Here is a 13551-nt window from a genome sequence, read left to right on the forward strand (position 1 = left end):
CCATTCCGATCCGAGCGCGGATCCCGGGCTCCGCCTTGGACATGCCCGCGGGAGCGCCCCAGCCTTAGCCCTTAGTGCTCAAGGCCGCTTCTTTCGAACCTCCCCCCCCGTGGCCAGAGCTGAGGCAGGACGGTAGACACGTCCCCCCGGAGGAACGGAGCTTCCCTGCCGATCCCGAAAGGTGCTCAGTCAGGGCATAGCTGTCTCCGCACTGCAGCCTCCGCGGGAGCGGCAGGAAAAGCTCCGCCTCCGGCCGTTCGGGAGCAGTCTGATAAAGGCAGGTGCGGGCAAGCAGCAGGACCCCAGCTCGAAGCATCTGCCTGTGCACAGAGTCCCTGACCCCTCCTTGGCCACCCCGTGCCGAAGCGGCACCTGAGCCAGCCGGTGCGGCCGTGGCGAGGGCGGTGGGATAGGACCCTCTCCGCTGAACGCGCCGGTGTCCCCGCGGTCCGCAATCTTCGGTCGCGCCCCCGCGAAGGGACAAGGACCTCGCCCCCAAGGACCTCCGAAGAGGCGGGATTTCTCCGGGAAGGGGAAGCAGGATTTTGCCGTGTGGCTTGGAGATGAGGCAGGTATCTGGAGTGGGGTTCCTCCTGGGGCTGATGGCTCTCCCAGAGGCGCTGGGAGAGAGAAGTTCGGAAAGCCCTATAAATAGCAGCCAGTCTGAAAGCTTTGCCATCGTCTCTTTCAAATGGCATCACGTCAAGGACCCTTACATCATTACGCTCTGGATACTTGTGGCCAGCTTGGCCAAAATCGGTGAGTTTGGAGTTACATATTAATACATGTCCTCTCCCTTTCCCTTCCCCCTTCCCCTTCTCCCACCCAAACGTAAATGAAGAAAGCTTATCGTAAGTCCACTGACCCGTTTTCAGGGGGTTTACTGTACTCTGTCCTGATTTCATAACACTGCCCTACACGGTGCTTAGCAGCGTGATGTTCACCTGCCCCAGTGGGTTACCTAGTTCATTTTCAGTGCCTAGGACTGCGACTTCTGCATCTGATTCCTTGCATAGCCTTGCTATTCCTTGAAACCTTGCGTTACTGTTGCTCCCAGGAAAAACTCTTTCACAGAACTGAAACAGAAATCAGACCTTATTTCTTGTACGATACCTGTTCTAGTTTACGATACGCTGTTCTCCTGATTATAATTAGTAGTTATATTAGCTAGCACCATCAGAAATAAACACTGTAAATTACACGTGACATTCACATTCTCTGCTTTGCAGTGCGTTGCTGAATAAGTGAAAGAGCATAGTTTCTAAAGAAAGGTAATATATATTATCAGACCATCTGATGCAGCTGAAAAAATACAAGCTTTAGAGCACATGGAATTTTCTTCAAGAAACTGGAATCAATGAAAAGCAAGGACTTAGTCTATCTTCAGTGCAGTTTAAGTGAACTTTTATGAATGCTCTAACGCTTATGTTCTGAACTTTGTGACTTTTCCAAAAGCAAATTTATATTAATAACAGTGTTTGTTGAACTAGAAGAGTCACTGTTTAGTTGGACTGTATTTTATTTGCTTATGTACAAATGATATTCTAAAGCATTTTTCAGTGATATTTGCATCTTGGGTTTCACTTGCCTAACCATAGATATATCTTTATCTGAATCACTGTTGGACTAAATCTTGCAAATAGTTTGCGTTCAGATGGTTGCTGCATTACCTAGATTACGTAGAAATACAGTTTTGTTTTAATTGAGTTTTTTTGGTGAATTATATCAGGTAGAAAGCTGGGGAAACAAGAAAGAGAAAAAACCAGCAATAATGTTGAGTCACTATAAAATTGTGCTAACTAATACAGCGGTTGCTCATTTGAACCTTCTTTCTGAGATGCTCTTCTAAGTAAGTATTTGCCCTCGGTGTTATTAGGCTTGTGCTGTTTTGTACGTGCGCCACGCTTGTATGCATAATATTAGTGCTGCACAATCATATCAGTGCTGTGTCAGAAAATCAATGAAGTTTACAGGAGAGTTAGATTGAGAGTTATATTTAAATTGCAATAGCCTGGATTAAGATCAGTTCGGACTAAGATGAGCCATTTTACTATGCAGTCCTCAGTATAAACTCTTGATAAAGCACTAATTGTTTTTGGAGTTCAGGAGCTGAAAGTTACTCATTCTGTTTTTAAATTCTGCGTACTTCTTTCGCAGCTGTACAGTGCATGTCGCTTATTAATAGATAGTATCTATCACCAACTCCATTATTTTTCTTCCCCAAAACTCTCAAGCTTCGTTCTTTGCTCTCTTAACATTTGTAATTGCAACCCTATACTACTCTGGACGCTGTCTCTGAAGAAGCAATGGAGAACTACTGTATTCCACTGGGAGCGTATCAATGCTTTCCCCACCAGTCACAAATAAAATACAGAAAAGCAGAAGTGTACACTCACTGTTCAACAACTTATTAATGAGGAAAGCATGAAGGTGTTCATGTAAGTCAATGAGAAAAGGAACTGAAAAAAACAGCTTGTCATCCTTCCATCTGCCTCGGTGTGTCAAGGGTTCTGGAAAGTAGGCCAGAAATCTATCGGAAGATTTTGAATGGCAAAAATCTTATGCTAGATCAAAGAAGCCTTATACATTCAAAAAGCAGACATAGAAGAACCGAGGAAGAAAATATAGAATATCTGCCCTTGTGTCACTTGCTTTACTACCTGAAGGAGGGCAAAGGTAGTGGAGTCAAAATGCTGGTTTTGCTGTGGGTTTTTTCAGCAGGGGAGGAGCTGTTCTTGTACATACAACCTCACTTCTCCACAGCTACAGAGGTTGGGAGAGTTATTTTACTGGTGGATGATAGGCGATTGGATTAGCAAAGAGTGCTCTGGGAATTGCAATTGGTAGCTGGGGTTGAAAAGTGCATGAGAATGCTTTGCCTTCTCTTGCATTAGAATAACCTTAGGGGTTTGTGGTGGATTTTTTTTTGGGTTTGTTTGTTTTGTTGTGGTTTGGTTTTGTGATTATTATTTTTTTTAAAGTTTCAGTTCATGATGTTATATGGCTTGGGGAAACATGTATTTCTTGTGGATTTTCTGGGATGTTGTTCATGTTGTGTACATTCAGAGTCTAAATTGGTGCTGACAAAGTATTCTGCAACATGAACTATCGGATGTGAAATCTCATAAGCATCCCTAATACATGAAGTGCCTAATGTTTTGGGCTTTGTGGGAAGGAAGCTGTTTTTTGTGTGTTGGTATTGCTACAAATGAAACTGTGGAAGAAGAGTCTTCGTACAGTTAGCTTTCACGCCCTGTAGGAAATAAATAAATTTGTCTGTGCCTACTATGAAACTTCTGATGTATCTCAGTGTACTGTTTCACACACTATAATCGATTCGATCTTCTTCATTTGAAATGTTCCAACCCTTCGGTCTAAGGTAGACAGTATTCCACTTTGGCTAATGTTCTTTATTTCCTCTTTTGATAGGCTCTCTTATCACTACAAATGAGTATCCTCATGGGATAAGGCCAATAAACTCCTTACATGTGTAAAGCTAAGCCAGAAAAATATCTTATCTACATGAAGAAGGTACTTGAGGTACAGCTGAGAACCCTCCTAGTGGGCTTCAGGTGTCCACTTCCTGGTACCTCAGTTCTCCAGATGAAACAAGCAATACCAATGAAAAAAAACCCAAACACACACATACGTGTACGTATAGATAGTTATTGTTATAGGCTAGGGCATTTCCTACAGTAACTAGTTGATAAAGGATGTAACATTTTTAATCAACGTACTTGCACAGTTCTAATTTAAGATCAAAGACACATGCACACTGACCCAGCCTTGCACATGCTTTCTAAGTTCACTTCGTCATGTGCTTTCCTCCGTCTTTATCTGTCTTTTATAGATAACATCTTGAAAATAACATTTTAATAAACAGACGTGTAGAAGATACAAACAGTGTCAGGGAAGTTTGCTACGGAAAGAGCCATAAGTAGGAGGGAGATCAGAAAACAACTTTGCAAACAAGTAGAAGGAAAGGAATAATCAGCTCAGCGCTAAAAATGGGCAAGAAATAAATAGTTTAAACTCTGAACATTGTATACACGTTTTAATATTTAATTGAATCATGATATTTCTGATATTTTGTCTATTTAAAAAAAGTATGCTTTTTACTTGGGAGATATCCACTGCATGCTTCTAGACTTGTTAAAAATCCCAGGAGACAGAGAGAGGTTACATTTATATTTTAATTCGATGTTGGGGAACTTGTAAAATTCCTACTTGTTTAAATCCTTTTGTGTACTGTAGCACTTTTCAGAAGGACAGGTAATTTCTTGTCCCAAAATAAAATTTAAAAAGACCTACAAAGTAGTCTTTCTCTCTGTTTAGCCCCCTGAACTGGTTTAATGTGGAGCAGATAAACAACTTTAAGAAATGGTGGGAGAGTGAGTGACTATGAACAGGAATGAGGAAGGGTACGTAGCCTTTTCATTATCTGTGAGTCAAGCCTCTTGCCAACTGTTTTTGTTGGTATAGTTTATGCTGAGCCTAAGAATGTCACAAAAGCTTTTTTTTTTTTTTTTTAAGCGCCTGTGTAGTTGCACACAAATTCTAAAGGCTTTTATATTAGAAATTTTAAACTGGGAGTGAAATTTGAATCCAAGGCAGTTGGTAAATCCATCTTCAGGAATGCCACCATGCTTTGGAGGAGGGGGAAGAAGTGATTCAATAACAACGAACAAACACTTAGGAGAAGGCTGGCCTAGTGATATCTCAAAAAGATACTGTGTCAGATGGACTTGTTGAGTCCATCAGCTCTTGAGACCCCAGGAGGACCCGAGCTGTAAAGCACACTATATCTCTAAACTTACAGAGATACGGGTTCCTACAAATGCTCTAGTTTCTGCATGCCCAGGCCCCTTCATATTGTCTCAAACTACTCTGAGAAAGGAGCTCTTCAGAGTATTTTGTTAACACAAACAATTGCTGTGGAGAATTTTAAGCATGTTAGGGATGGGCTAGGGAAGGAACTGTGAAATGCAGGTCTAACAACCCATCCAATTTAGACTCCTGGGGCAATATTTTCTTTGAAGAAATCAATACCCCTCCCTCCAAAGCAAACTGTCAAAACAAAAGCCCATTTGACTCCCAAGTTTCTCCTCCTGGCATTTTAGCACTAGTGAAAAGAGTGAACTACTTAGAGAAAGTGATTTAGGGTATTGTTTTAATAAAAGCAAAAAATGTGAGAATAGCTGTTCTGTTGGCGATTCTTCAGTAAATAACATCTTCAGGAAAAACGTTGAAGGATGCTTAGCAGAACTTTAGTGGAAGTATTTAAGTGAAAATGGAGTCAGAGACTCAAATGGTGAGGATACTACCAGACGACCCTGCAAAGGTTAAACGACCAGCCTGGTCATGATTGTAGTGCTTTTTAAAAGCTGCTTTCATTAGCAGGTGATAATATGAAAAAGGTCTTTGCATTGTGACTAGGAAGTCTGGACTTGGCTACCTTCGCCCGTATCCTGAACAAGACAACAAGGAAAAAAATATATCTTTTACTTTTATTGTGAACTCAGTAGAAGCTGGAACAGGTTGGCATACTTATAAGGGAGGCATATGCATTTCCTTACTGGGTACAGCCTTTCATTATCTATCTTAAAAACAGTTACACAGAAATGCTATGAATTTGTGCGGACAACTATGTTATATAACTGGGGTGTCTTCATTTTAGTAAGATGCTGTATTTCCTCTTGCAAAGTGCTGTTTAGAATACCTGTAAGCTAGGAATGCTAAGTACTGTAAAATCTCTGCCTTCTAAGGAATTACCTTTTGTATGCAACATTTTAGGCAGCTGAAAAGAACATTTCCGACATAGAATAATAGCTTAGCATTTCCAATCCTAGGAACAACTGTGTAAACCATGTCTTTATTAAATTTATAAGCTGTAAATGGATGCCTATTTCCACATTTTATTTCCATTTTACTCTTGTACTTTTCTCATCCTTTTGCCACCCTTCCTGCCTCTCTGAAACACGCATCTGTTTTTCCTCTCTCCCCCTCCAAGTCTTGCAAGCCTCAAGTCTTAATTATTTAAAGTAGGGAAGAAGACACCAGGACAGAGTAATTCGACAAGATTCAGATTACATCCCTTGACGAATAGCAAATGTACAATGGCAACTTGTGTGAATTACATAAGAAAACAATGGCATTTTGAGAATGGCCCTGAATTGAATACAGTTCAGGCATGCATACCTAAGAAAGGATCTTTGCCATCAATTACTCTCAGGCACCTGTGTGCAAAGTGCTCAGCGTTCTCTGTAGAACAATGGAATCCTTTTAATACTGTACTCTTAGGATTGTTGAAACCATTGATTTACTGTCTTCAGAGCTAAAGCCACTTACTACTAAGAGTGATCTACAACCCCGCAAAGTGACTGTAATTCTGTCATGTGGTAATGCAGCAGACCACAGGCCTGCAAGTAATAAGTGCAAGCAGCAAACCTTTTCAGGTGTATACAGGTTGTTGAAGTGAAAGGCTTTCTGAAGTCCCCGTGGTTTTAGTGGAGCTTTGTGTGTTAGAGATGCTTAGCAGGGAAGCTGGTATCAGAAATCCTGAAGTATTACTCAGAGTTATTTTCTTGCTGCCATAAGAAAGTTGCTTTTCCAGTTGTTTTGACTCATATCGCCAGTCTATCAAAAGTCAGTTTCAGCACCGATTTGCTTGAAGAAAGACTCCTTTTCCCCTCTATCCACCACCTTTTAATTGCTCTGAAACAGTAGGGTAAAGGATTACTGGTTCATTCTATTCCAAGATGAAGTCCGAAGTCGTAGGAGAGTATTTCTTATCCGAATATTCTTTTTGCTCTTGCAGGAAATTGTCTCTGATTTTTCTCATCTCTCTGCACTAGCGCAGTTAAACTAATGTCCCAAAGAATTAGGGGCTGCGATTATTCTTCAATTTGCTAACAAGTGGCACCCATTTAAAATTACAGACCATTAAAACAGTCTTGGTAAACTGCAAAGAACGGCTGATTGGCTGTATTGTGATATTTTGATTCCTTCTGTAGAACAGCTTACAGAGTATTCACGCCTGTGAAAGGAGTGACTTGATACCCAATTGGCTGCTATGTAAGCACTGTAAAGTCATAAATACTGAAACTACAGGCTGACAAGGAAGTGCTGACCTAGGTGGAATGCAAGACCTCAACTGGAAACACTTTTAATTAAGGCACGAATATTTAATGTTTATTCATGAAAGAAAAAAACTGGAAGATATACTGAAAGGCCTATGCAAAAGCAGGGGTTTTGAGTAGATGAATCTGGAAAGTTTTCTCCTTCCAATAACTGAAAGCAGAAGAAGTCATTCTGGATTCACTAATAAGTGCCTAGGTGAGTTCTTCTGCTTTTATCTATTGAAAGAAAAAAAATGCCTCGGCCTTTTGTCAACGTCAAACGTTAAAACAGCAGCAGTCAGACAACAAGAAAGAAAATCTTCAAGTAGATTGTATACTGATTTTCAAAAGCATTTGGTTACAATTTTCTCTGGTTCAATTACAGTTTTCTTTAAAAAGTGGGAAAAAAGTGGAAAGTGGAAGCTTTATGGATTCCTTCACTTCCAAAAATTGGGCTTTGAGGAAAACGTTAAATATTCAGAAACCTGTGAAGTTCTTCAGCTAGTAAGATTTCATAATGAAAATCTCCCAGGTGCAAACAGATTGTAAACTGATGGAGGGACTTGTCTAAACACACAACTGATTTTAAGGTAACTATTTTGTCATAGTTAAAACATTCTAACTCCTTCATTAAAATGAATATTGTTACATTAATTTGGTGGTATAATAGCATTCCAGGGACTAGATGCCATAGGTTGATGTCAGATGGCTTTATGTCAGTGTAAGTATATCACTACTGATGGTTGTACCGGAGGTATAGTTGTTATGTGATCATACATTAAAATAAGTATAGTTGTAGAATGGAGTTATTACAATCCTCCTAATCCGGTGGAATAGCAGTATTGATAAATATCTGGATGTAGATTTTCAGGTCTTGACAGCTTTGACATATGCTTAACAAACTCATTTAAGGAATGTTGTTTAGTGGTTTAAGTGGTTACAATATTCATGCCAGAGTGAAGGAAATAGTGTTTGAATGCTTGCTCTTCTGTTCTGACGCATAGTCTAGAGTTTAAACTGCTATAGAACTTGGTTTGAATTGAGTTGCCAAATTTTCCACTGAAACAGCTCTCATCCTCAGCTATTCCATCCTACTTAGTGCTAGGGATGACTTTGGGACAATAGTGAACTGAGGAAAAGTAATCTTTCAAATTGTGTCAGTTAGTGATAAGTGACTGTGTTTAAGGCTTAAGTCAGTGATACACTGCTCCTGTGATGTAACTAGCTGGTGGCTGGGGAAAAATACACCAGAATACAGGCATGGTGTCCTGCAACACCGGCATAAGTTTGATATTTTGCTGGACACTGGATCTCCTATAAAGTTCACCAAGTCATAGAATCACAGAATGGTTGAAGTTGGAAGGGACCTCTGGACATTATCTGGTCCAAGTTACCTGCTCAGCTAGGGTGACCTACAACTGCCCAGGATCATGTCCAGACAGTTTTTTAATATCTCCAAGGATGGAGACTCCACAACTCTCCTATGCAACCTGTGCCAATGCATGGCCACCCTCACAGTGAAAAAGTGTTTCCTGATGGTCAGAGGGAACCTTCTGTGTTTCAATTTGTGACCATTGGCTCTGGTCCTGTCATGGGGCATCACTGAAGAAAGCCTGACTCTGTCCTCTTTGCATCTTCCTTTAGGGTATTTTTATACATGGATGGGATTCCCCCCAGAGCCTTCTCTTCTCCAGGTTAAACAGTCCCAGCTCTCTCAGCCTTTCCACATATGTGAGATGCTCCAGTCCCTTAATCATCTTCCTGACCCTTCACTGGACTGTCCAGTATGTCCATGTTTCTCTGGCATGGAGAAGCCCAGAACTGGACCCAGTACTCCAGGTCTGGCCTCACTGGTGCTGAGTAGAGGGGAAGGAGTGCCTCCCTCAGCCCACTTGGCAATGCTATGCCTAATGCAGCCCAGGATACCAGTTGCCTTCTTCCGGAGATTCCTGTGAGCCCATTTCTCCAGTCTGTTGAGGTTACTGTGGATGGCAGCATGACCCTCTGGTCCATCAGCCACTCCTCCCAACTTTGTGTCATTGGAAAACTTGATGAATGTACACTCTATCCCATCATCCAGATTGTTAATGAAGATGTTGAACAGGACTGGACCCAGTACTGACCTCTGGGGTACATCACTAGTTACCAGCCTCCAATTAGACTTTGCACCCTTGCTCACCACCCTCAGGGCCTGGCCATTCAGCTAGTTTCCAATCCACCGCTCTGTCTGCTCATCCAGCCCTTACAGCAACAACTTGAGTGGCTATGAGGCTCTTATGGGATCTTGAAGCCATGAGGAATGTACTCCTGAGGAATGTATTGTCCTTCATGTGCCTGGAAATGGTTTCCAGAATTAGTTGTTAAGACCATATAAGTTGTTAATAAGTCCAGGGGACCAGATGAAATCCATTCACGGGTCCTGAGGGAGCTGGCAGATGAAGTTGCCAAGCCATTTTCCACTATATTTGAAAAGTCGTGGCAGTCTGGTGAAGTTCCCGCTGATTGGAAAAGGGGAAACATAACCCCCATTTTCAAAAAGGGGAAAAAAGGATGACCCAGGGAACAACAGACCAGTTCTATCAGAAATATGTATAGTAGTTCTATCTATCAGATCCTGGTCTTTGGATCAACAGTGTTCATACACGGATGGAACTTTATCCATGTCCTACCTGGTCAGAGAAAGCAACATTTCTGCATGCTGTTTTGATTTACTGATACAGTATGAGTTCCATCTATTATTTTAGACAAACCAGGATGAGCTGATATTCTAATAAGTAGTATTACTTGATGGGAATGTGCAGTGAGATCTATTAATTGGTAGTACCAAGCTCAAGCAGTAGCTAGCTGATTCAGCAGGAACATGTGTAAACCTGGAGTTCGTGGTTGTAGTGTTCCCTGCTTCCTGGGGAAGAGGACGACAGATCTGCTTCCTACAAATCTCTCTTCTGCCCACAACTGTATGCCAGAAAGCACACTTCTGTAGTCCTCCTCTGTACTAGGTAAGAATTACTTCTGGGTCTTCCACTTACCTGAATTGTAACACTTTGGAATCCTATCTCAGTTTCCCCATTCCTAATGAGAATTTTCTCAAGAAGGCTGCATTTTTTCACCTAAAAAAAGAACCCCAAAACAAACCCAACAAGGTAAAAATCCAAACCAAACAAACAAATAAAAGAAACTCAGGCAAAACTATGTGGGTGGGTATTCCATCGTTACGGTTCTTTCCTCTCCTACAGGAAGGACCAGGAAATTTTCAAGTCCATGATAGTTATGGCTATGGTGGTCTCCTAGCACTTCCTTATATGGTACTTATTTGTCTCCTATCTTCATTTCACTTCCCAAAAAATTCTGCAAGCTCTGACTCTGGATAGGAGGTCATTTGAACTATCGAACTGATATTTTTGTCAAGATGCATTGCTGGAGTGTAGATGAAGATATTTTGAGCCCAGTTACCTGTTTAGATTAGTTGCGATGGGTGATCATTAGTGGAGGATAGCGTATTCTTTTTCTAAGTAGAAATATTTCATAAATACTGTGTTTATTCTCATGTTTCTTCATGCTTGCTACCGTAGATGTGATGTGGAAAAGCAATCATAGATATTTTTAGAGGGAAACAATGAATTTAAGTTGCATGCACAATCTTGCTAGTGTAACAAGCTGAGTAATGTAGTCTGCATTTTTAAAAAAATGAATAGTTTTGTGTTGATCAGTGCACTGATCAATAATGAAAAAAGTAGGATAGAAACTACTATGAGAGAAAGAGCAGGATGGAAGCTACAGATGAAAGTGCTGTGTTGCACAAAAATGAAGTAATTAGATCGTGAGGGAAAAAGAAGAGAAACTATGTACATATTTATATTTGGTGTCTCATAAATGAATGTATTAATTAATTTCTTATTTTCCTAATTTCTGTTTTGTTATTATCATAAAGAAGATAAATATTTGATTATCGTCAGAGGTTTTCTGTTAACATATTTTCCATTCAATTAAAGGATGTTGTCATAAACTACTGCGTGACAGATTCTATCAATATGTCCATTACTCATAATCTCTTATCATGAATTAGCAATGTAAGATTTTTTAGACTTTGATCTATAGAGCTTCAAGAGGATAGCTTTTTCTCTTGGGCAATCTCTCCTCAGAGGGACTTATCCAGTGAGCCTACGTGTTGTGATGTGGAGTACAGTGTATTTTAGAGAATGTTACCTTTTACAGGTATGAAAGGAACATGCATAGCAAGGCTTAGTTGTTTCCCTGCTAAGAGGCGTTTCCTAGACAAGACGAATAATCAGCATCACTTTGTTCTCTTCAATGTTATGCTAAGTATTGCTTCAAATCAGGGAGCCGCCTTTCTGTCTGATCCAAATAGTCCTATAAATCTTCATTTTATCTGGGCTTTTTAAAGGTGGATTATATATATGCCAGTTGTTGCACTGTTACTGATCTGTGCGTGATTATACCTAACAGGTTAAAAAAACCAACGGTATGATGCAGCTATCCACAGTTGCAGAGTTTGAAGTGCTTTTTTATTTTAGTATTTACTTTTTTTTTTTTTTTACTTCTGTGTTGCACAATCTCTCATGTAGCAAAGTCATATGATTCAAGACAAGAACAAAAGATAGGTTGTAAAACAAGGAAGGTGGTAGCTCATTCAGGCCAGTGAAGTGGTTGTGTAGTATCCATAACAGAGCCTGAAACTTGTATTCTGTAGTGCTGAAAACTTACATTGCTTATGCAGTAAAAGTGTCTGGAAAGAGAAGACTGGTCTTGTTACTTTTTCTTGATAATATTTACAAAAAAGGACTGCACTCTTCAAAATTTTTTATTAGAAATAAAGGACATAGCAAGTTCAGAAATTACGCTTTTTTTTTTTTTCTTCACAATGTGACAGATATGTCATTGGAGTCAGTGAAAGATAAACGCTTTGCAATTTACCTTCCCTCTCCCCTCACCCCTCAAGTTAATTCAATAAATTTTCAGACATTCTCTGATCTGAGGATGAGGTTATTACACTTTATATGAGTCTAAAAAAAAGCCTGTTGCATTTATCATGGAGTTAAGGGGAGCAGCAATTCATTAGTACATAATACATCAATCTTATTGGCAACCTTATGTTCCCTAGCATTTCAGTAACCAGAAGTACATCTTATTTTCATGTCTTGAATACTTGTACTGGTATTTGTACTTGTGATTCATGTACATGTATTTCATGTGTTCATGTACACGTACATGTACAGGTATTTCACATGTACATGTGAAAATGGTAATTAAGTGAAAAGCTAAGTTTTTGAGAAAGAAGTATTATTTTTAAGCTCTCAATAGAGCACCTTAATTCTTCAGCCTTTCCTGAGAAATGCAACATAGTTGACCTTACTAAAAAACAAAGTTTTCAAGGCATGTTCACTTGAATAGTGCTGTTTGGTGTTTGAAAGTATGAGGATGTAAAAACAGCAGGAGGAAGTATGAAGTTTCCTTCTGTTTATTGTGATTTAGAAGTAAAGATTAAAACCAGTCCAAGATAAACCTGCCACTGTAGTAGAAACTCAGCTTGTGTATGGGTATTGAAGCTCTCATGTCAGGAAACACCTACCCAAAAGTAAGGATGAATGGTCCATAGATACATTTTCCTCTTACTGCCTGGTGTAGCGTGTGTTCTCTGCCACATAATGGAGGATCCCAACGTGTTGAAAGTCAGTAGAATCTTGTCTATATGCCCTCATCTAATAAACATTTTATGATTATAGTCGAGTGAAGTAGTACTACGGCCAGCAGCAGCATTCATGCTGTAGTGCCTAAAACACAGTATCTGCACCTGGGGTTGAAAGAAGCCTGGTAGAGAACCTCATACTTTGGGAACTGCTTATCAATTAAGAATATAATGGAAGTACAGATAAACCATCAAGCACATTCAGTTGCTGACAAACTAAACTCTCATAACTGAAATTAAAATAGTAAAATATATCCTGTATATCATATGATTGCTTTGATGCTAGTGAACATGTCAGAAAGTGGAGAATCCATAGACTTAAAGAAAATTGAAACTTGGCTTGTGTCTTGACGTTTGTTAATCTGTTTCTTTTCTCCCTATCAGGACTAGCAGTATATTCAGGTACGGGATTTCAAGAGACTAATGAAAGAAACAGTATTAGCAAAAAATTATGAAGTTGGGCTGTTCACAGTACTTTCTGTTTTAGAACAACAGCAGGACTTACCTACCTGCATTTTTTTTAATCTATGGTTGGTTTAAAGCAGTGTCAGTTCAGCTAGGTCTTTCTGTCAGGTTGATGCTTTTCCACTCCAGCATATTTTTTTTTCTAGAGACTATCCTGGCATTTACATGTATATGAAGATGCTACACTAATCCTTTTAGAATTAAATCCACATATATAATTTTTTTTTTCAGTTATAAACTTTCTCTCACTTAGCTTTCATT

At 39.8% G+C, this 13551-nt stretch overlaps 1 protein-coding gene across 2 annotated transcripts in view; it reads left to right on the forward strand.

Annotated features, from left to right (window-relative positions):
* Nucleotides 1-325: 325 nt before the first annotated feature.
* SLC9A3 (solute carrier family 9 member A3) overlaps nt 326-13551 on the forward strand; it is a 55325-nt gene continuing 42099 nt past the window's right edge. For both annotated transcript variants that reach the window (XM_054191554.1, XM_054191555.1), the window contains exon 1: nt 326-759. In XM_054191554.1, the coding sequence (XP_054047529.1) occupies nt 564-759 (196 nt within the window). In that variant the 5' untranslated portion in view covers nt 326-563. The remainder of the gene's footprint in view (nt 760-13551) is intronic.

The sequence above is a fragment of the Rissa tridactyla genome, chromosome 2 (assembly GCF_028500815.1).
Source record: "Rissa tridactyla isolate bRisTri1 chromosome 2, bRisTri1.patW.cur.20221130, whole genome shotgun sequence".
NCBI lineage: Eukaryota > Metazoa > Chordata > Aves > Charadriiformes > Laridae > Rissa > Rissa tridactyla.